Below are 23,013 nucleotides of genomic sequence, written 5' to 3'. Positions count from 1 at the left end.
ATGGATGTGGTTACTTTAATAACCAGACAGAAACGCTCAGCGTTGTGGCTGGAATTACATCTGTCAATCGCACACGGGCCCCTGACCCAGCAACCCCCCGCACCGCTAGGACCAAAACAGTGACAAGAGAAGGCACAGAAAGAGAGTCCCCACAGCTGCTCTGCGTGCCTGTGTCCTGAGAGTGCTTCAGGGTCTCACCTGGAGGACTCGGGCCCTGGGGGGAGGCCTAGGGAAGGACGGCCCCAGCCGCCTTGGTTACTCACCCATAACTCCACAAGAGAACAGTGTCGGTCCGTGACTCATCTTCTCTGGCGTGTGCTGAAAACAACCAGAAAAGCTATTCACTCTTCGAGTCATAAGAAGCACGTCTGCACATGACCCTGCACTGATCCCTTCCTTGCTAAAAGTCACAATTAAAGGGGCCACTGCCTTTGGCCGACGTCGGATTAGCAAAAGGAGAGAGAAGCCGTCCCAGAGAGACCAGAGCTGCCCGGAATGAGGCCCGCCACTCTTGTTCCGAAACCCTAGTGAGTTATGGAGTCCTTCTAGTTAATGGGCTTCAAAAACCCGCAAGAAAGCCCCATGACTTCTGACACTGGGGACTTTTCCACGGGAGTGCTGCGGAGGAGGGAGTGGGAGGAGGTGTGAGGGGCACAGTTCACCAAGCTGGGCCGAAGCGAGGCCTCCCCACAGCCCAGGCTGGGGGGGGAGGCGACCTCTCACAGTGGCAGGAAGGACCTCACCCAAAGGGCACAAACCCTCTGCCGCCCCCGGGCGTCCTCTCTGAACTGAAACGGAAACTCAAAGGTTGTCACTGCTCTCAACAGACAGCGGTGGCTTCTGGGCTGCCTGGCCTCATGTTCCCACAACGGCCTCCCTTCCCACCGGGGGCCTCTCTGGGGGCCTCTGCGTCTTCCCCAGCCCCGCGCCCAGCCCCAGCAGCATGCTGTGGCCATCGGCAGAAGAGCAGGCCCGTGAGGCCTAGCAGGGGCCCAGTCTGGGCACGTGCTCGGCGGTGACACGGAACCCTGAGGTGGGAACATCCCGGGGTTCCTTGAGCTGGTACAGACCCAAGTCAGGAGGCCGTTCTGACCTCCAGGGAGGAGGAGACTGGGCCTATCATGGCTGCAGAGAGAAGGGTCTGGTCGAGTATTCCCAAGTTCATTCATTCGTCCACTCATCCACAAATCTGTACTAGTAATTATGGAGGTGCAGGCTGTGCTGAGGGTTGATCATGTGACTGTGATAAACGCTCTCAGCTCTGCAGCCTCTGTGTAGGGCTCTGATTTCCAAGGGGAACCCAGGCACTGGCTCTTTTAAGGCCTGGAAGGATGAGGGTGGAGCCAACTAGGCACACCTGGCCCACCCAGATAATGGGGGTGGCAGGCACCTGGCACCAGCTCCCCACCCGTCCCCAGCTGCCCCCATTCAGGGACCTTTGCCCTCAGTCAGATATGCGGTCATCCAATCAGGTTACTAAGGGCCCACCCTGACCAGCCAGGGCACAGAGGTAAAGGATGCCCGCCTTGGCCCACAGGAAGCTCATATTTCATGGAAGTCACAGTCCCACAGGCAAACCATGACGCTACAGAGAGAGCGGGGACTGGAGGAGAGGTGACCCAGACTGTCGGTGCTGGGGGTCCAGGCTAGCTTCCTGGGGGTGACACTAGAGCTGGTGCTAAAAGACCAGGGGGAGCTTACAAGGAGTGAAATGGGACAGGCAGTCCCCCAGTGCCCCCTCCTCCACTTAGAACCCCTCTCATAGCCTCAAGACTGGTCACCGCCCCGGACTCCAGTGACTTCGCCACCCCGCGTACAGCCATCGGGCAGAGTCGCCTCTGTCTGCCTCCCACCCCCCCAGCTCAGGTGACACAGCAGGATGCTCACTGAAAGCTCACACCACAGTCACTGAATGGAGAGCAGGTGACAAACTCAAGAGCCCTGCAGGGTTCAGACAGGGAGAAGCTGGGCTTGGCCAATGCCCCGGGCACTGCCAGCCAGAGGAGACAGCTCCAACACCACAGGACCATCCTGGCACAGAGCAAACCCCCAGTAGGGAAACTCAGCCCCACCCCACCCCCGCCTTGGTGGCGTGGGGGGCAAACCTTCCCAGGCTGAGGGCCCCCAGGAGCACAAGCCAAGATCGGGCTGGGGAAAGCAGAAGAGAGGCCGAGAAGCCCGCAGCGGCCTGTGGGCTGCACTGGGGCGCAGGGGCCGCTGAGGAGGGCTCAGGGTCCACAGACAACAGCAAGAAGCAAACGGTGACCTGGCCGCCGTCACATTCCTACTCACTGGCCTTCCCCTGCCACTCAGCTGTGTTCCAGGCAGAGGGGCACCTCGGGGCCCTCCCGGGGAATGTGGGCACGTGCGTGGGGGCCAGAGCTGCTGGGCCGGCACTCAGGGGCTCCCTGGGCCTTCACTCGCTCCTTGTCTCATCTGCTCAGCAAGGATGTGTCTGCATTTGCTGCAGAGCCATCTCCCAGGTCGGCCCGGGCTCCTCATGCGACCCCTGACTCTGCCCCCAAGGGCAGGAAGGGCCAGTGACAGCGAACACTGAGATTCGACAACTTGAAGGAACCCCTTCCCCAGCTCCCCTGTTCTAGGGGAGCCCCACTCCTGGTCCCCTCATCGAGCACGTGACACTGCACGGACTAGCTGTGCAGTCCGTTTCTTCTGCTAACAGCACCCCAGTTCTGCACGAGGGCTCCTCCCCTCCCTCGCTGCACAGATCAAGGCAGGACGGTGCCTCGACCTCCTGTGGCATAGGGTGGGCACAGGACATGAGTGTAGATGACCAGACACTCCCCACTGGCTCTGGGGTTCTGACTACTGGACCAAGCGGGTGCTGGGGCCGGTTCACCCGGTCGGAACACCCGCCACCTGCCAGGGGCACCTCTGAGCTGCACCGTCCCTGCCCTCGCTGTGGCTTTGCTCTCCAGCCCTTCTGCAGCCCTGCGGCTCTCTCCCAGAACGCTAGTGAACTCTCTTCTGGTGCAAGGCAGCCGACATCTCCGGCTGTTACTGACACCAGAGGAGCCCTGGCCGACTTCGTGCCGAACTTCAAGTGGCTACGGGTGATGTAAGCCATGGCTCAGCGACTTGAGGAAGGGCCACAGTGACGTGTGAGCAGAGGTCTGCAGAACCACGAGGGAAGAGCTCTCAGTTAATCCTGCTCAACCAAAAGGATATTTATTGTGCAGTGTAGTTTTTTGGAGTTTTTTAGGTCCTTTTTCTTTTTTTTACAAAATGCAGCGTTTTCCTCTTTCTTTTCCCTTCTTCCTCTTTATGAAGGTCAAGTCAGTTCAACCGGGTTGCGTGTGCAGAGAATGCCCATCAACATAATCCCGAAGAAATGCTGACTGACAAGAAGGAGAGGGGCGACTTTAAGGCCCACTAGAAGGCCCGAAAGAGTCATGGGCTGACCACCGCCCCCTGGGCTTTGGGCCTCCTGTTGGGGCAGCTAAAGAAAAGAAAGATGGGAGCAGGGGCCCCACCTGGCTTTCTGAGCCCTGTCTGAGGCTGGGCCAGCGGTGGGCACGACAGAACGGCACAACCCGACAGCTTCCCAGGGAGTCGGGCCCTGGCCCTTCCTGACCACGGCAGGCTCCCGGGACCCAACGCCGACGTTCCCACTGGGCTCCTGGTTGTCCAGAGCGGATTTATTCCCAGTATACCCAGGATGTGATGGAATTCCCACCGGCGTGTGTCACTCTGCAGCCGGCCTCTAACCCCTCAGGAACCTCTGCACCCACCGCGGGGAGGGTGAGCCGGTCACCAGGTGACAAGACCCCATGGGCCCTGGGGGGACTCGCCCGCTGACATTTCACAGGACACGCGGTGTGCGTACAGACGTGCACGACCAGGCCTGGCCGGTGTCCACAGTGACAGTGACAGTGACACAGAGCAGTGAGCCCGGTCCCACTGGGAGCTCTCCCAGTGGGAAGCGTCTGTCCCCGAGCCACCCTCAGGGCAGAGCCTGGTCTCCGTGCGACTCCTTAGGTCCTCAGAGCAGGTTCTGGAGTCAGATCCTCCACGGGGAAGACGAAGGCTGCCAATCACACTGAGCCAGGTCTCTGGCCACGCCCTGACTTCAGTCGAGACACAGCGTAGGTCTCTCTTGAACGAGGAACTAACTCAGACAGAAACCGGCAGAGCTCATCTCTGCCCGACTTCACGCTCCTTCCCGTCTCCTGCAGACAGCTGGCAGGAGGACAAGCGCACTCACGTCACTCTGTCCTTCTCCCGATGCCGTGAGCGTCATGGAACCCCAGTGCCCCACGGCCACGTTCACACTCACGCACGTGAGGGGGACACGTGGAGCCCACGGCCCTGGAAAGCAGGAGGGAGGCAGGTCCCAGGAGAAAGGAAGCCGAGAAAGGAGCAGCGCCCTTGGGTGGAGGCTCTCACAGATGGGAACGGAGGCGCAATGGGGGGCCCGGGCTCCCCAGGCTCTGGGGGGGCTCAGGCACAGGACCCCTTGGTGTCCCTGCTCTCCCAGGGGAAAGGCATCGAACTGCCTCGAACCCTGCTCTCCTGTGTTCAAACTTCAGGCCAGCCTGTGGCCTGCCAGGGATCCTGGCAGGGGCTGCTGAGCCCGATGCCAATGCTGGGCCACCGGGAACAGGAAGACCCTCGGAGCCCAGGCAGCTGGGCACAAGGCCTGACACTGTCATTCTTCCAACTGAGCGAGTCTAAGCTTAGCCTTGACTTCCTGATCTGACAAGCACAGAAGAAAGGGCCCGCTCCCCAAACCAGAGTGGTGGCTGCGTGGGAACCACCTGGAGCACACACCGCCCTCCGTCCCGGAGCGAGCGAGCAGAGCGCCTCCGCGCCCTCTGGCCCCCAGACTGCAGAGGGGGCTGGGAAACTTGTGGGGGGGGGGAAGGGGGCTGGGCCTGGCCAGGGAAGAGGGTCACTCTGCAGAGAGAGACCCAGCCCGGCCTGAGTGTGGGCGTGCAGGAAGGAGCTGGGGGAACACTGTCCCCTGAGGTCACCCATCTGGGCGGCCTGCCAGCAGCAGCAGCTCATGTTAGAACACGAGAAGGAAGAGCCCACCACTGGGCAGAGGAAAGTGGCGGAGTGGGGGAGAGGGGAACCGCGTGGTCATCGCCGCCCTCCGTGCGCGCCAAGCCTGCCTGGGGCACGGCAGGGCCCTGGCCACCTCTCCCAGGGCAAAGGCAAGATGGTGAGCGCTTTGTCCTTCGTTGCTTCTGTTTGCCTTCATCTCTCTCTCCGGCAGTGGGGGCAGTCACACTGTCACCAGCATTTGGTTTTTAGAAAATGGGGAACAAGAACATTTTAAACAGCCTCTGAGGAGGACAGGGAGGGGGCTGGCCAGGCCCCAAAGGAGGCTCCTACAGGCCCCTCCCCACCCGGCGTTTCCAAGGCCCCCCAGGTGACTGTCACCTGCAGTGTTAGGCTGTCTCTCCTCTCTGCTGTGCCTCTGGGACCTGCTCCTATAATTCCAAAGTGGGCCATGGTGTTTCAACGTGGTGGGCTGTTGTCTTTTTAACCTTAACTGTCCACGACTATGACCTTCCTGGTCTGATCAGAGAACAAAAGAAGCCGGCTTCTCCATCTTTCCTGTTATTATCTTGATGGTACAGACGTGAGGGCGACGTTACCCGCTTAGGAAGCTGAAGCAAAGGCCTACTAACTTCCTCTCCCTCTCGCTGGCCACTCCAGGCACGCTCTCCCATCCGTCTCGCGGATGTCATCACCAGGCTGAGACCACCACTCGGGGGCTCTCCTTGGTTGGTTAGTCAGTGCCTGACGCCAGGAGGCCCGGCGAAGTGCTGGGGGGACCGCAGCCTCAGGAGCAGGGCCGAGGCGTGCATGCCGGTCTCCGATGCAAAGACACGGGACTGGGCGGGAAGGCTGCATCCTGGCACCCGGTTCACAGCTGTGTGACCCAGGCCCCGCCCCGCCCCAGCCTTCCCTGTCCCCTGGGCTCTGGAGCGGAGCCGCAGTTTCCTATCAGTGTAACAGGGCAGAGGCAGACGCACCCCTGCTGCTCCACAGGGTGCAGAGGGCTCTAGGGCAGGAAGGGAACTCTCCAAGCCGGCACAGCCCACGCTCCCCCTCCCGGGCTGCTGGACGCAGCGCGCTCCCTGCCTGCCCTCTGCTCGGCTTGCGCTGCACAGCCAGGACTGGGGCCAGGCCTGCGCTGAGGCCGACAACCTGGGGCGCGCCGGCACGCTGACCCTGAGAGACCCTCGCCAAAGGTGGCCGCCCCTGCAACTGACCTGCACACCTGGGAGTCAACGGGAGGGAAGAGAAGGACGGGGGGGGGGGGGCGCAAAGCTCTGTGCTGGGTGGTTGCGGGCTTGGCTGGAGCAGCCGATGACGTTCCAAGAAGGGGAAAGGGTGTCGGGGAAGAAAAGACGACCCTGACCCGTCACGCAGCGGGAGTGGCCGCAGCAAAGCCCCTCTCTACCACCCGTTTGCTTCCCTCAACTTGCTCTCCTTTCCTTTCCAGAGAAGATGAGCCCCCCTCTCCCGGCTCAGGCGGGGAGGCCGCACTCCCCTGGCAGGAGCTCAGGGCACGTCTATCTGAAGGGCGGCTCAGCTGACCTCGGGCCCACAGCCAACCCCAGCCAGGTCCACCCTGAGGTGAGACCAAGTTCAGCAGAGGCTGCTGAGGCCAATAGAGCAGGGATCCTCCCCTGGGACCTCGAGAAGGCCTTCACCCCAGAGAAGGCCGTTCCTTTCTGGTCAGAGCTACTCAGACTCGGCAGGAAAACACCCACCAACAACGGAAAACAGGGCAACCTCAGCCGTGAGGCGGAGCGGCAGCCGGAGACACTCACACCACGGCAAGCTGAGCAGAGCCGGCCGTGGGAACGCACGCTCTGTCCCTCTCCAAACGTCCGCGGCGTGCCCGCCACCTGCCAGGCCCGGTTTCAGGCATCAGGTGTTCAGCAACAAGCAAAAGAGACAAAACACCTTGCCTTCAGGAAGCCCGCATTCTGGTGCAGGAGTCATTTAATACATGAGACTCAAAGTTAGAAAGTGCCCAGGAGGGAAAAGAAACAGGGAAAGGGGACAGAATGTGTGTATTCAGTGCCTGGGGTGGGGGGAGGGGGCGTAGTGGAATTAAAATTTAGGCTGACTGGCCAGAGAAGAAAGGAAAGGAGGGAGGATGCAGCTATGGGGGAGTCTTCCTGGTCACGGGAAGCGTGCAAAGGCCCTGAGACAGGTTTATGCTTGAGCAAGGAGCCAGTGCAGCCTGAGCAGAGCGATCACGGGGGCCAGAGTACGCGGGGGTCGCACATCCTAGGAAGGGCTGTGCGTTTGCTCGGCCCACAGGGGAAGCCAGTGGAAGGTTCTGAGCAGAGGAAGGACAGATCTGACTTGCGTTCTCTCTGGCTGCTGGGTGGGGAAGAGGATGAAGGAGCCAGAAGCAGGGGACCAGTTCCCACAAGAACCCTGGCGAGAGAGGCCGGCATCAGTGAGGATGCTGAGATAGATAGCAAACGCAAGTCGGAAAGGCAGTGTCATGGGCAGAGCCCTGACTCATCCTTGTGCCATGCATCCAGCCCGGGGTCTGACACACCCAAGGTGCTCTGAAGGCCTGCAGAGTGGACACAGGTCTCGGTGGCTTTCAAAAGCTCCGGCGGGGGCCAGAGCCCCACCTGCCTGCTCCCAGCCTGACTGCGGGAGAGTGGCCCTGGAGGGAGCCCACGAGGGTGCCCATGTGGGAGATCCTGCAGGGCTGTGAGGGGCTGTGCCAGGAGGGGTGCCCGCAGACAGCGAGCCCCTCGCTGCCCACAGATGCTGCAGGGAGTCCAGAGGTTGGTCCCATCCCCTCTGCAGGAGTGTTTCCGCCCGAATGGGACTTGTCCCTGCTGCTCCTGCAGGGAGGGGTAGCCCTGCTCACCCCAAGGAGGCGGGCTGCAGGCTCAGATGGGAAGCTGTTCTGATCTCCCTCCGACAGCCAGCCTGTCCTCCTCTCTGGCCCAGCCCACCAGGCCATTTGTTCAGAGGACAACTCTGGCAGAGGGCAGCTGTCACCACGGCCCACTGTGTTGGCCACCAGCCTGTGCCTTCCTTCTCTAAGGTCTCCCACTCCTGACACTCCTGGGGCACCCACTCTTGCCCTGCCCCGCCCTTTGGAGGTATGGCCTTATCTCGGGGCGGATGCCACCTCCCCTTATCGGGTGGAGACCAGAAGGAATGTGGGTCTCAGTCTGGCAGGGGCAGCAGAACCATGCATAGTATTATTGACAAGGTGCCGGCTGTCCCTCCCCGCTCCCTGGAAGACTCCGGTCCAGGCCGGCTACTTCCTTCTCGCAGCGTTTAGCCAGGCTCTGGGTTCCTCCGCCCCAACCCCCGCCCTGGCTGGCAACGTCCCGCAGAGTTCTGCTCTCGGGCACTCTGCACTCAGTCTGCTAGGCCTGCACACTCAGTCCACAGCCCCAGCTGGACGTCGGGCCTCAGAGAGGTCATCGGAGAAACCAAGTCCACTAGGTCCTTACCAGCTCTGGGTTGAAGGTCCTGCAGGTGACGGAGTCGGTGCCCTGGCTGTCGAGGGTCTTGCTCAGGATCATCACCATGGTAAGGACCTCAGGAGCTGGGCTCTGTCCCAGGGTGGGCGCGAGCCATCTTCCGCTGGGCGGACCTGGGCAGAGGCGATCTCCCGGGTACCTCCCAGGTGACCCAGGTCAGCGGACATAGCACCCCATCGGCTGCTCACACTCGGGGTGGGGCTCTGGCTGGAAATGGCCCAGTATGGTCAGCTCCCTGGGAAGATAAAAGGAAGGCAAAGGGGTTCAGGCCTGGGGAAGGGCAGGGCCCCGAGAGAGCTGCCCACTCCCCTCCGGGCCGGACCCGCCTCCCCGCTGCTGGCTCCCCGAAGGCCAGCATCACCTTCTCAAAAGTCTCCTCCCAGCATGCCGGCCCCGGAGGGTCCCTAGAGCCAACACCCTGATGGGCACAACAACGCATCTCAGTTCAGCCACCTGACACCTTCACGACCTCTCTCAGGGTCTCACACTCTGCGGTCCCCCAAGTGTCATCAAGTCGTGTGACATCTTACACGGAGCTGGCTCTGCAGACAGCTTCAGTGTCTGCCCGCCCGGGGCTGGGGGGGGGGTCGCACATGTACCGACCCAGTCGTTGGCACTCGGGCAGCCAACTAGCACCAGGGGACCCACAGTCAGCAAGGTGCCCCGGGCTTCTGCCCCCCAGCTGTGGACAGAAGTGACTGGGCAGCTCAGGAGGGTCCATGCCAAGGCACCTAACGCCTACCCTTGGGAGCACCCCACGTCCACAATGGCGCATTTGCAACCCTGCAACCCCAGGGGCCTCTGTAGCTTTGTCCCCTTCCCCAGAAGGAGGCAAAGCAAGTCACGGCCCAGGCAGGGCCAGCCCACAGCACTCTGAGCCCCGGGCAGCACTGGGACCCTCCTCACGTCACCTTCTGGCACAAACTGTCACACTTCCCCCGGCCCACCCTCGTCGCCCACCCAATGCCACGAGCGTGGCCTCCCGGTCAGGTTTGGAAAAGTCCCTTCGCAGTGAACTTTTCTGACCCCACTCCCCATCCCACCCCTCTGTGCTGACACCTTCAAAGAAGGTCCCAGGGATACCAGGAACCTGCAGATCACCACCAAAAAGTAAAAAGAAGGCCCTGGCCGGTTGGCTCAGTGGTAGAGTGTCGGCCTGGCGTGCAGAAGTCCCGGGTTTGATTCCCGGCCAGGGCACACAGGAGAAGCGCCCATCTGCTTCTCCACCCCTCCCCCCCTCCTTCCTCTCTGTCTCTCTCTTCCCCTCCCGCAGCCGAGGCTCCACTGGAGCAAAGATGGCCCGGGCGCTGGGGATGGCTCCTTGGCTTCTGCCCCAGGCGCTAGAGTGGCTCTGGTCGCAACAGAGCGATGCCCCGGAGGGGCAGAGCATCGCCCCCTGGTGGGCAGAGCTTCGCCCCTGGTGGGCGTGCCGGGTGGATCCCGGTCGGGCGCATGCAGGAGTCTGTCTGACTGTCTCTCCCTGTTTCTGGCTTCAGAAAACTACAGAAAAAAAAAGTAAAAAAAAAAAAAAAAGTGATGACAGGAGCCATAGCTCCACAGAAAGGCCACTCCTACGCGGTCACGAGAAACAGACTGCTTGGTGCAGGAAAATGCTTTTAGAATCCGATGCTCTGTGTAAAAATGAATTTCGCCCTGGAATTTACTTGCCGTCCAGGTTGTAAATCATATTTTCCTGTTTACTTCGATTAGAGTTTACCGTGGGTGTTACTAAAATTGTTCAATTATGGGCCAGCTGGCAAGCACTGGACAATTACCTTCCCCTGTTCTTCGAAAACAAGGTTCATCCAAAGTGCAAAAGCAGGGACGGGAGGAGGGAAATCAATACACTGTCAAAGGGCTGACTGCTTGGGGTGGGGTGGGGTGGGGTGGGGTGGGGGGCCCAGAGGAGTCTGCCAACTCCCAGCTCCGCCAGGAGACCCTGCGCCGTCCCAACACCACACTGACCCAGAAGCGACATGTTCTGACCAAGGGTGATCTGCTCAAGGAAGGAATTTCAGACCACTCACCCGAGCTCTGGCCAGACAGCCAAGCCAGAAGTGCCCGCCAGGCCCTGGACACTTGGCTCAGGAGCAAGCCAAGGCGGGAGAGTGCCCAGACGGGTGCTCTTGGGCTGTCCCTTCAAAGGGACCCTTTGTGTTGCTCTGGTGGTGAAGGCGAGGCCTGACGGTGGCCATCTTTCTAGGTGCAGCTGTGATTCCCGTCTGGGGCCGCCAGCCAAGGGCCTGAGGCTGCAGTGAGGTGACCTACCCATCTGCCATTTCCTTCTTCTCTAAAGGAGCAGGAGGGTTCGGTGGTTAGAAGCCCAGGTCCCAACCGAGCACAACTGGATTGGAATCCCAGTTTCTTTGTTTTGTTTTTGTGACAGAGACAGAGAGAGACAGGGAGAGGGACAGGTAGGGACAAACAGACAGGAAGGGAGAGAAATAAGAAGCATCAGCTTGTAGTTGCGGCACCTTAGTTCATTGATTGCTTTCTCATATGTGCCTTGACTGGAGGGGGAGGCTATAGCAGAGTGAGTGACCCCTTGCTCAAGCCATCAACCTGGGCTCAAGCCAGCAACCATGAGGTCATGTTGATGATCCCACGCTTAATTAAGCCAGTGATCTCCGGGTTTCGAACCTGGGTCCTCTGCATCCCAGTCCGACATTCCATCCACTATACCACGGCCTTGTCAGGCTGAAATCCCAGCTCTTGAAATGTACTGAGTGACTTTTGCCAAATCACTTACTTTCTGAGACTCAGTCTCCCTCTCTGTGCAATGGGGACGGCCACGGCTGCCTCAGATGATCACTGTCTCCGTGAAAATGGAGCCCAGCTCATCTGAGGAAATGCCCAATTAACAGAAGCGACTGCCACTCATTTCACAAGGGAGCCTCTGGGGCACGACGCTCTCTCAGCGATGAACACCCAAGCATCTGTCCTCTCAAATGTTTTAAAGGGAAATGCCATCAAAATTTTTTCAGAGCTTAGTTCCATCAAGTGGGAACTGGCTATCTTACAGCCCATCCCTCTGGTGAAACAGTAGGTGGCCAGTAAGAACGATGCTGTGGACATCTATTGCCATGGAAACAGGTTAGCCCCTCCGATGCAGCGGCCAGGCACCAAGCACAAAGCCAGATGGAGGTGTCCTGGCTCTCAATGCTCTGTCCCCATTGGAGCCCCTACAGGACACCAGGGCTCGCCGAGGTCATAATGGGCGGTGAATACCGGAGTGCCTGGGACCTAGGAGGTCAGCAAACATGGCGGACACAGGAAGAAGAAGAGGAGGCCCAGGACAACCCCAGTCCTCAGGGTCCAGGAAAGAGAGTGCTGTGACCGCAGGTGCTGCACGGACCACCAGCAGGCAGGGAAGAGGACACTGGAGCAGAGTGGTAAGCAGACCAGGAATACCATGTCGCCTTCACCACAGTTTTTTTTTTTTTCTTTTTCTTTTTCTTTTTACAGAGACAGAGAGTGAGTCAGAGAGAGGGACAGACAGGCAGGAACGCAGAGAGATGAGAGGCATCAATCATTAGTTTTTCATTGCGCGTTGCAACACCTTAGTTGTTCATTGATTGCTTTCTCATATGTGCCTTGACCGTGGGGCTACAGCAGACCGAGCAACCCCTTGCTGGAGCCAGCGACCTTGGGTTCAAGCTGGTGGGCTCTTGCTCAAACCTGATGAGCCCACGCTCAAGCTGGCGACCTCGGGGTCTCGAACCTGGGTCCTCTGCATCCCAGTCCGACGCTCTATTCACTGCGCCACCGCCTGGTCAGGCTTCACCACAGTTTTAACGAGTCCATTTTAACAGTATCAATGTGAACACTCGCCAAGATACTCTTTAGTGAACACAGCAAGAGAGGGTTACAGCACAGTCCCACGGCCACGGAGGCCTCAGGAAGGGACCGGGGCGCTGGGGCAGGAGGAGGCCTTACGTGCTATTGGAATAGGTCACCCAGTGCCCACGGTACCTTTCTGATTAAAAAGAAAATAGGCAAGATTTCAAGAGGAACGAGAGACGCCTGAGCAGAGGAAAGCGTGTGAGGAAAGCGTGGCGGCCTGCCCCACCCAGGTGTGTAGGGGGACAGTGAGCAACTGGTGGCTGGAGCAAAGGGGACACGGAGAGAGAGCAGCAGCAGGACAAGGAGCTGGAAAGGCAAGATTCGAATCAGACCCAGAGCTCTGAATGCCGGACTGAATGAAGCCTTACTTTCTCACGTGGCCACAGGGCGGGGGTCCCCAAGGGGCCAGAGTTGGCCGCTCTGACCTGTGATAGTGGCTGTGTCTGACCCTTTGCCATGCCTAACACAGTGCCTCGAATACAGTAAGAGCTCAATACACGGCTGGAATTAGGCTCAATCGAGCAACATCTGAAATGGTCCGGGCACATTTCTCAGACCCCGTGACATGAATCCAGACCAGCAGAGCCTGGCGCGAGCTGGAATTCTCTGGGAATCCTTTGATCCTTGGTGTGGCCAAGTTCCCTGGGGAATGTCGGTGTCCCTGAAGAGACTTGGAACCCAGTCCAAAAACGGGGCCAGGGACTTCTCAGGAAGTCAGGGGTTTGACCTTTGGAACGGACTACTGGGTACACAGTTCCACCCAACCTAAAAAGGAGGTGCTCCGGAGCCCACAGGGGGCAAGGCCATTTCTGGGGCACAGCCCCTGCCTGGCGGACTTTCTTCTTCACTTGTATTAAGAGCAGCTTCTACCGACTGAACACCTACCGTGTACCAGGTACGTTATACACATCAGCTACATGATAGGCTCAACCATCCCTATTTTATAGACTGGAGAGTCTGTGTTTAAACCAGGTCCTAGGCCTGTGCTTCCAGCCAGTGTCCACCTGCCTCTCCACCCCAAATGCATCCTTCAAAAGCCCACGCAAGCATCTACCATCCGACCCAGCAAGGGCACTGCTTGGGTTTATCCCAGAGAAACGCAAACTTAGTCCCACAAAACCCAGACTGAGAAACCTTCCTAACAGCTTTATTCCTAACAGCCAAAGCCAGGAACCAACCTCGCTGTCCTTCCACAGGTGAGTGGTTAAGCCAATCGTGCTACAAGCATACCATGGGATCCTACTCAGCATCAAAGAGAAATTATGCTGAGTGAGAAAACCAGCCACCAAAGGTTAATGATTGCATGAAGCCATTTACATAATATTCTTGAAATGATAACATTATAGAAATGAAGACTAGATTAGTGGTTGCCAAGGGTGTGGGAGGGGGTGTGGAGTGGGAGGGGGTGCGGAGTGGGGGGTGTGGAGTGGGGGGTGTGGAGTGGGGGGTGTGGAGTGGGAGGTGTGGAGTAGGAGGTGTGGGGTGGGAGGGGGTGTGGGGTGGAAGGGGGTGTGGGGTGGGAGGGGGTGCGGATTGGGGGGTGCGGAGTGGGGGGTGTGGAGTGGGAGGTGTGGAGTAGGAGTTGTGGGGTGGGAGGGGGTATGGGGTAGAAGGGGGTGTGGGGTGGGAGGGGGTATGGGGTGGGAGGGGGTGGAATGGGGGTGTGGAGTTTGGGGTGTGGGGTGGGAGGGGGTGTGGGGTGGGAGGGGGTGTGGGGTGGGAGGGGGTATGGGGTGGGAGGGGGTGGAATGGGGGTGTGGAGTTTGGGGTGTGGGGTGGGAGGGGGTGTGGGGTGGGAGGGGGTGTGGGGTAGAAGGGGGTATGGGGTGGGAGGGGGTGTGGGGTGGGAGGGGGTATGGGGTGGGAGGGGGTGGAATGGGGGTGTGGAGTTTGGGGTGTGGGGTGGGAGGGGGTGTAGAGTGGGGGTGTGGAGTGGGGGATGTGGAGTAGGAGGGGGTGTGGGGTAGGAGGGAGTGTGGGGTGGGAGGGGGTGGAATGGGGGTGTGGAGTTTGGGGTGTGGGGTGGGAGGGGGTGTGGGGTGGGGGATGTGGAGTAGGAGGGGGTGTGGAGTAGGAGGGGGTGTGGGGTGGGAGGGGGTGTGGGGTGGGAGGGGGTGTGGGGTAGAAGGGGGTATGGGGTGGGAGGGGGTGGAATGGGGGTGTGGAGTTTGGGGTGTGGGGTGGGAGGGGGTGTAGAGTGGGGGTGTGGAGTGGGGGTGTGGGGTGGGGGATGTGGAGTAGGAGGGGGTGTGGGGTGGGAGGGGGTGTGGGGTGGGAGGGAGGTGAGTGTGGTACATAAGGCAACAGGAGAGTACCCTTGTGGTGACGTTGCTCTGTATCTTGATTGCATGGGTGTCCATTCTCTGCTGTGATCGTTTTGCAAGATGTAACTATTGGGGAAAACTGAGCACACAGTACACGGGATTTCCATTGTTTGACAACTACATGTGAGTTTACAATGATTGCAAATTTTAAAACTTAAATTAAGAAAGCCCATTCAATCTATGCATTGGTCAAAAATGCAAACTTAAACACCAAGAGTTAACTTGTACTGTGTACAAATACAAGAATTTTTTTTTTCTTCACAAGATGCCCACACGACGGCTGCTGCCTGTACCCAGGTCCATGGGCAAGGTCGGGTAAAGACACCAGCTATGGGGCTGGGCAGCCCTGGCCTTTACCTTCGGAGAGTCTCTGACTTCTATTTCCTTATCTTTAAAATAAAAGGGAATAACACCTTCACTCTGGGGGGTGGCTGGCAGATTTAGACAAGAAAATGTGTGTGAGAACAGCACGGAATGGGGGCGTAAACGGTGATGGACAGAGACGTGACTTGAGGGGGTGAACACACCATACAGTGTACAGACATGTGTTGTAGAATTGGGCACCTGACACCTGTATAATTATGTAAACTAGTATCACCCTAATAAATTTTTAAGAACAGAGAGAGCAAGAGCAGCATAGAGAAGACCCTAGACCAGGGGTCCCCAAACTTTTTACACAGGGGACCAGTTCACTGTCCCTCAGACCGTTGGAGGGCCGCCACATACAGTGCTCCTCTCACTGACCACCAATGACAGAGGTGCCCCTTCCGGAAGTGCAGCGGGGGCCGGATAAATGGCCTCAGGGGGCCGCATGTGGCCTGTGGGCCGTAGTTTGGGGAAGCCTGCCCTAGACATTGGTGCCCACTCCCCTGGGAGCAAGCAGCCACTGTGGTCAGCACTTCTGTCTGTCAACATTTCCCGGCCTGTCTTCTGCAGTCTCCCCGACCTGTGTTTAAATCTCACATGGTCACTCCCCTGTCTCCACATCTACTCCCACCTCTCCACTGAGACTCCCTGTCCAGTGCTCATGGCAGGCGGAGGGCCTCCCGCCCTGCCTCCCGCATACATCTGGAGTGCCCACTGCCCATAGGAGGGGAGCCTGGTAAGGGTACCCCCTCGGCAGGCACCCAGCCCATTCAGGGAAGCCACGCTCTTAGCCTCCGACCCCAGGAGCTTCCGCTCAGTGACTCAGCTTCCCCAGGGTTTCCATCGAGAGCGGAAAGGGCAAAGTCAGACTTTCCAATGGCTGCAAACCCACTTCCCTGTCCACCCTCGTGTTCCCTGGCTGCAGATACAGTGGCAGAGGACCCTGGTCACCCCCCACTCAAGTCCTTACCCAAAGGGTGTGTCTGCCCAAGGACAGCCCTGAGCTCCCCAGTGCTGTGCCCATAGCCAGGCCTGCAGGGTGGGAGGGGACACAATGTTGGATGGCGGGCACCCAACAACGCTGCCCGCAGTCCACGGGGGGCCCCAGGGTCCAGGGCCCTGGCAACCCGTTCCAGAGCCACCTCCAGCCCATGAGCCCCACATAACACACTCCGGCCTCCACCTCCCTTCTCCCTGAGCACCAAGCCGGGGCCAGCTCTGCTCCTTTAATCACCACCCAGTCCTACAAACAGGACTTGCTCTTAGCAATGGTCCCGTTTTCCAGATGAGAAGATGGACGAATCAAGGAAATAAATCGAGCACTTGCCCACGATCCTACGGTGAGCAGTGAATCCAGGTCTGTGTCCTCAGCCACTCGCTCTGACACCACCAGGGACAGGGGACAGATGTGCAGTCTTGCCTGAGTCCTTCCTGACATGCAACTTCCTTGCTTCTGCCCTGCAAGCTTCACGATACTTCCATGCGTTTGCGACCCTTGAACCCAGCTGTCTGTTATCACTGCAGTCAGGGACTCTCGGCTCCCAGCAAAGGGGAACCCTGCCTCATGCGTGCCAAATGCACGTTGATATGCAAAAAAGAAAAAAAAAGTACGGCCTCTAAAAATCTGTGTCACTCGTAAGCAGATTAAAGGAGTTTACCAAAGGCTTCTGTCCTGCATTTCCAAAGAGCTCTCCCTTCAAAAGAAACCGACCACGCCGGGAAGCGCCCACACAAGGACGCTCTCCCTTCTTCCAGCCTTTACCTGCGTGTGGTGGTGACCATGCAGGTTAGTCCGCCAGCGGCGGGACGTCTCCCCGCCCTACGCACAGGACTCAGAGCGAAACCTAAACTCGGCCTCGGCCTCGGCCACGGACAGTGGCTTTCCTGATGGCCCGAGCAAGCCATTCCTCTCCATGAGGCAAAGGAAACGGGACGAAAACAAGTTCCACGAGGCTTCGGGAAGGATGCGTGTACTTTTCAACCCCCGTGGCTTCGGCCGGCGCAACGAAAGCAGCCGGCAGGGAGGATCGGGAAGCAAACTGATGACCACTCGGAGCAGCACGTAACTCAGGGGTCACGCGCCCTCTGCGAGACCCTGGGACAAACTAGCAGAGGGCTGGGCAGAGCCCGTGGTCAGCCGGTCAAGGCTACATCTGCTGACAGAAGAGAATTAAAGCTGCCCTGGGGACGCCTTGTGCTTGTGTTGTTTTGTTTTTGTTTTTCTTAGTTCCCGCTGATTTGAGAGAGAGAAAGAGAGGAGCATCCACTCACTGTTCTGTTTAGTTGTTCCACTTAGATGTGCACTCACTGGTTGCTTTTTGTACGTGCCTTGACTGGGAATCGAACCCATGACCCCAGCATGTTGGGAGGATGCTCTATCCACTATGCTGCCCAGCCCAGCTAGGGCCTGCTTGCTGTTCTTGTAACTAAGTCATCTGAGTTTAAAGGACAGAAGTTAAAAGTTGCCTAGGAAATTGCTCAAGAACCCATACTGCCCCAGACTGGAAAGAGAGTCGGGAGCGTCAGTAAGAGGACATGTCCAGGGAACGTGCATCTCCCAGACTGCCCTGGGACATTTAAACTCACCCCCTGCGCCCGGGATCCCAGTCCTCAGGTCCTGAAAGATCATTGCAGTGCCTCATCACCTCCAAAACAGTCAGAAAAAGAGACGTGTGAAACCTCTTTAGCCCAAACCTGTAACACCACGGATATGCTCAATACCAAACACTACTGATTGATGGACACTCCACCACAGAGGCAGTATTCAGAAAAAAAAGTACATTGTTTTCTTTTTTTTTTTTCCATTTTCCTAGAATTTTCTTGATTTGTATTTACAGAAATTAACAGGTGACACAGAGTGTACCTTTTAAGAGCACGTGAATCGCCATAGCGACAGCACCAGGCCCTACGCTTACAGCATGCTCCGAGCAACCCTATGTGTGGGTACCACTGCCGCCCCATTTTACAGAGGGACAACCCGAGGCCAAGGTCCACCAACTGTGGAAGGTAAAACAAGAACTCAAGCCACATCTGCTCAACTCCAAAGTCTTTGTCTTAACCCTTGTCCTCCAGGACCTGTGAATTCCATCATCACTATTTTGTAAGCATTTGATGTCTCAATTCACGTGACCCAACATTGAAGCACAGACACTAGGGTTTCCATACACCCCTTCCCTCCACAGCTCACCCTGAGGCACGCCAGGCTGCACATGCACTTTCTGGAACTTAATGCTGAAAAGCAGCCCTTGGGGTTCAAGGGTACTGAGCAGGGTGCGCACGGGTCACAGTCAGGGCCAAAGGCCTTCGAAGTGCCTCCCCGGAGAGCCGGGGTGCTCCCAGCCTGGGGGTGGGGGGCTTCTGCGGGCTTCCTGCTACACCAGCCGGGACCTGTGCCCATCCCCCCGCCCCCCAGGTCTCTGCCACCTGCTCCACATGCGCAGTCTGGGTGTGGACCTGACTCTATCACCCTTTGCACTCAGCACAGAGTACGCCCAGGCAATAACAGAATTACTGTATCTGCATCCAGAAGTCACGCCTCCAGTGCCAGCCCAGTGCCAGCCCAGTCCCGGCCCAGTCCCAGGGAGACGAGCTACAGGGCCCTGGTAGGGGCTCCTTTTTTCCCTGTGTGATTGGTGTGTGAGAAATTTTCTTTGCGCTGCTGGCTCAGGTGGAAGGTTAAGGAGGTCAGACCCTCCAAGGTGGGGACAACCTACCTAATGTCCCTAGATGTCCTAGAGCACAAGTCTGAGCAGCCAGCAGGCCTTAGCAAAGACCTATCAAGGGGCTGACAAAGACCACCTCCCCCAGCTACGCCCTAAGCAGATGGGGGCAGGGATACACACTATGAATGGTCCAGGCAGGGGACTGGCTGTCTGTCGGACATCCAAATCCAGCCTTGATGCTCACACTCACTCGGATCTCATCTGCGTGGGACAGGTGAGGACACTGGGCTCAGAAAGGTTGGCCGGCCTGCCCAAAGCCACACAGCTGACGTGCAAAGTGCCCGCCGTCCCTAGCGAGGGCACACATACCAGCCCCTTCCACTGGCTGCAGAGCGAGGCCCGTCCCCGCGGTGCCTCCCGCAGTAACTAGATGAACCCCGACACCCTGGCCTCCTCGTCCTTCCGCTCATCAAAGGCCACCAAGGGCCCTGGCCAGTTGGCTCAGTGGTAGAGCGTTGGCCTGGCATGCAGGAGTCCCGGGTTTGATTCCCGGCCAGGGCACACAGGAGAGGTGCCCATTTGCTTCTCCACCCCTCCCCCTCTCCTTCCTCTCTGTCTCTCTCTTCCCCTCCCGCAGCCAAGGCTCCATTGGAGCCAAGATGGCCCGGGCGCTGAGGATGGCTCTGTGGCCTCTGCCTCAGGCGCTAGAGTGGCTCTGGATGCAACAGAGCGACGCCCTACAGGGGCAAAGCATCGTCCCCTGGTGGGCATGCCGGGTGGATCCCGGTCGGAGCATGCAGGAGTCTGTCTGACTGCCTCCCCGTTTCCAGCTTCGGAAAAATGAAAAAAAAAAAAGGCCACCAAGGGGCCGGCATTTGGGGAAAGGCGAACAGTCACATTACCCCACTAGGAAGGGACCCGCCCTGTGCCCTTCCTTGGCTGACAAAGTGGCCTGGGCTCCCTGATGAGACTCTCTTCATGGAGGGGGAGGGGGTTCTTAAAAAAAAAATAAGAAAAATAAAATAAGCCACTCGATCAGGTTGGGACTCTGTCCTCTGGGACTTGATGCAGCCACTCTCACAGTGTCACGGGGATTTTCTGCTCTTTTTTCCCTTTCTTTTCTTTTTTTAAGCCAGTAACATTTTGAGAGGAGGGGGAGGAATGACATTACTCAGGGACATGAAAGTGTTGAGACCCAGAGCCAAAACAAATCTGAACACGGGAACGAGACGGCCCACGTTGCTTCTTGAAACTGAGGCCAGCTGCACGCACGGCCTGTCACGAGCCCATTCATCAAGCGGGAGGGATGGACAGGCGCGTTTCCTATAAGCCCTCTGTCCTTCTCACTCCCTCCCATGCCTGTCAGTTTCTAACCCACCACCAAACTCTGCGAAAGAAGAGTGTGTTGTGGCCCAGGATTTGCTGAGCAGACTCAAAAGGAAGGAAACGAAGGCCCGGGGAAGGGAGGGGGGACCGGTACTCACTGAGTGCGCAGAGCTCCGCACCGCCTCCTCCTCCGCCTCAGCCCAGGGCGAGGGAGAGAGGGCTGAGAACAGGGTGGCGCAAAGCAGCCAGGGGCCCCCCCGAGATAATCTACTGAAACCTTAAGCCACTTAGCCTAAGACGACCATGACCTGTTCTTCAGTCAGACCTATTTAGAAGTACAGCAAAAAAGAAGAAGAAAAAGAGGAGTGGAAAATAAAAAATTAAAAACAAAACCTCAAAATGGAGAAGCCCAAACAAGGAGCAGTATGGCCCGGGCAAAGACAGCAGACCCAGGGAACAAGGGTGCTGGGCAGCTCTGCCTGCTGACGGGGTCACGTCCCCTTCTCTGGGTTTCAGTTTCCTCACCTGCCCGATGGGAAGCAGGGGCCAGACGAGCTCTGGGTCTGACCAGGGCGGGTCTAAGTGCAGCCACAAGCGGGCTGTGGGCGTTAGCCACCTGCCTCTCTCAAGCCTCAGTCTCCTCACCTGTGACAGGCACACAAGAACCGGAGTGAGCATGGGACTCTCAAGGCGGATGTGCAGGTGCCGTGTGAGCCGGGAGGGAGGGGGCTGAGCACACACGGATGTCTGTCCTGGGTGGGGGGCTGTGTGGGTCCGCCTACCGCTCCTGCTCAAGCTGACCTGCCGTGCTCAAGGTCCCAGGACACGGGACCACAGCGAAGGCCCCGCCCTCACACCCCGCCATCAAGAGCCTCAACTATGACCTCCCACGCAGCCGCGTGGGAGGCAGGTGAGACGGAGCGGGGAGGTGGGGATGCAGGAACGAGCCCGCCTCGTACCTATCTGCGGGGCAGAAAGGAGGGTGTCTGCACTAATGCACCGTCCAGTCTCCTCCTTAAGCACACTGACCCACCTTGGTGTCTTTGGGTAACACTAATAATGTTCTGCATTAAGGAGGTCCTTGGAGGGCCAGGAAGTTAGTCACTCAACAGTTTTCATGCCTTCATCTCCTACCTCCTATAAGAAAAATATCCTCTTCCTCCCCCTCCAAAAAATAAGAGTTTACAGACTCTCAGGACCCACAGACAGCCACATGCTGTCTCCCCTGCAAGGCTGTCACCCCCGCCCAGGCTGCCTGCCCATCTTTCCTACCCGAGTGGCTCCCGAAGCCCTGTGGTCAGCCCCGTGGTCAGGGAGAAGCATTCCTGTTCCAGCTGGCCACATACCACGCTGCTCTCCCAGAGCCCCAGGCCACCAGGCCACCCCACGGAGAGAATGTAATCTCTCAGCAGCTGGCACTTGGATCACAGCTGGGAGGGGACACAGCTGGGAGGGGACACGGCTGGGAGGGCGGCGATCTCGTTATCTCACGGGCCTGGGGTCTGGTAGCAAAAAAAAAAAAAAAAATCAGTATGACAAGTTGTATCACCCTGGGAAACACAAAAGGTGAGCCAGGAGGGGAGGGAAGGGGCTCTTTAAGAACTGTTGAGCACAGAGAGCCACCAACTTTCTCATCGGCCACCCACACAGAGGTCACAGTCTGACCTCAGCTCACACACCAGGACCGCACCTCTCTCCCAGCTCTGGGGTAGAAGGTAATCCGGGGGGCTAGCTCACCGACAGAAACCCTGTTGTCCTCTCCCCTCTGCCTCGTCCACACTGCAAGCTCTACCCCATGTGCAAGAGAACGGTCATCAACAGCCAAAACAAAGGTCAGGGGAGAGACGCAGCTGGCTGACAGACAGGTCTGTTCGAACAACAGGTACTCCTGGACCCCCGGGCACCTCCCAGTTAAATCCCCAAAGCCACCTCTCTGTACCCCCGAGCTCTGAAGTGCAGGACAGACTCTACCCAGATCACTCTAAAGACGGGCGGGAGCAGCCCAGAGGAGAAAGGGAAGCCACTGCATATGTAAGAACAGCCATCTGTCTGCAGAGAGACCAAACAGCACCAGACTGTGGACTCTTTAGACGGAGAAAGAGGCTCCTGTAAGAAGGGCTTCCCTGGGGTTCTAATTCAAAGCCCAGCCCAGCATTCTGCTCTGAATTACTCAGAACGGGCCATGGAATAAACATAAGCAGCTTGGGGGAGCAGCTGCTTAGTGGGTCTTGAGCTCCTTTTTTTTTTCTTTTTAATTTTTGGCAGGGCGTGGGGGTGGGAGAAGGGAGGGGCTCCTCATTTGCAAACCGTCTCTACTTCCTTCTCAGCACTCTGGATATGACACCAGGGGCCTCCCCTGCTATAAGCAAAGACCTTGAGGGGGTGGGGGTGGGGCTAAAGAGGAAATGACACAGCCAGCCCAACTCAGGGGCTTATAGGAAAGCTACCTCCAGAGCCTTCCTGCGTCTCTCGCCAGCTCCACGGGAGACTCAAAACCAGGCCCTGAGAGCGTTTGCCCGACGTCCCAAGATGAGCAGATCCTGTTCCCGAAGAAACGGGTTCGCTCCATTGTTTGTCCACAGCGCACCCCAAAGTGCCTGGTGAGCTGCCAACCACGCCAGCTGCTGCTGCTGTAGAGCTGTCCTGTCCCTGTCCTCATTGTCACCGTCCCCCGGGCAGAGCCATACGAACCGGGTTTGGGTGTACGCTTGCCTTGCCGTCCAGGAAGCTCATTTCACTACGTCAGCAGCAAAGGCCTCTGCGGCCGGGCCTCAGAGCATGTCCACAGCCCAGGACAGGACAGCCTAGAGCCCGGAACACAGGAGGGCTGCACATAAAACTCCCCAGTAATGAGGGCCTCCCCTGCCAGGGGTATGACCAGGGGAGAACAGCAGTGATGGTCAATGCTCCCAGAGTTAAAGTAACAAGAATAAAGTTAAAAAAAAAAAAAATATATATATATATATATATATATATATATATATA

General features: G+C 58.1%; 1 protein-coding gene across 7 annotated transcripts in view; it reads right to left on the bottom strand.

Moving 5' to 3' along the window:
- FAM53B (family with sequence similarity 53 member B) overlaps positions 1-23,013 on the bottom strand; it is a 107,093-nt gene that overhangs the window by 59,943 nt on the left and 24,137 nt on the right. For 4 of the 7 annotated variants that reach the window (XM_066355485.1, XM_066355490.1, XM_066355491.1 and 1 more), the window contains exons 2-3: positions 8,478-8,742; positions 264-318 (exon numbers count right to left, since the gene is read on the bottom strand). In XM_066355485.1, the coding sequence (XP_066211582.1) occupies positions 264-318; positions 8,478-8,555 (133 nt within the window). In that variant the 5' untranslated portion in view covers positions 8,556-8,742. Of the gene's footprint in view, positions 1-263; positions 319-8,477; positions 8,743-16,363; positions 16,511-20,186; positions 20,274-21,300; positions 21,394-23,013 lie in introns of those variants that run through there. The other 3 variants (XM_066355488.1, XM_066355487.1, XM_066355486.1) reach the window with 3 other exon arrangements.

Source organism: Saccopteryx leptura, chromosome 13 (assembly GCF_036850995.1).
Source record: "Saccopteryx leptura isolate mSacLep1 chromosome 13, mSacLep1_pri_phased_curated, whole genome shotgun sequence".
NCBI lineage: Eukaryota > Metazoa > Chordata > Mammalia > Chiroptera > Emballonuridae > Saccopteryx > Saccopteryx leptura.
The sequence above is the reverse complement of the archived record's forward strand: the minus strand, read 5'-3'. Positions and strand labels throughout refer to the sequence as shown.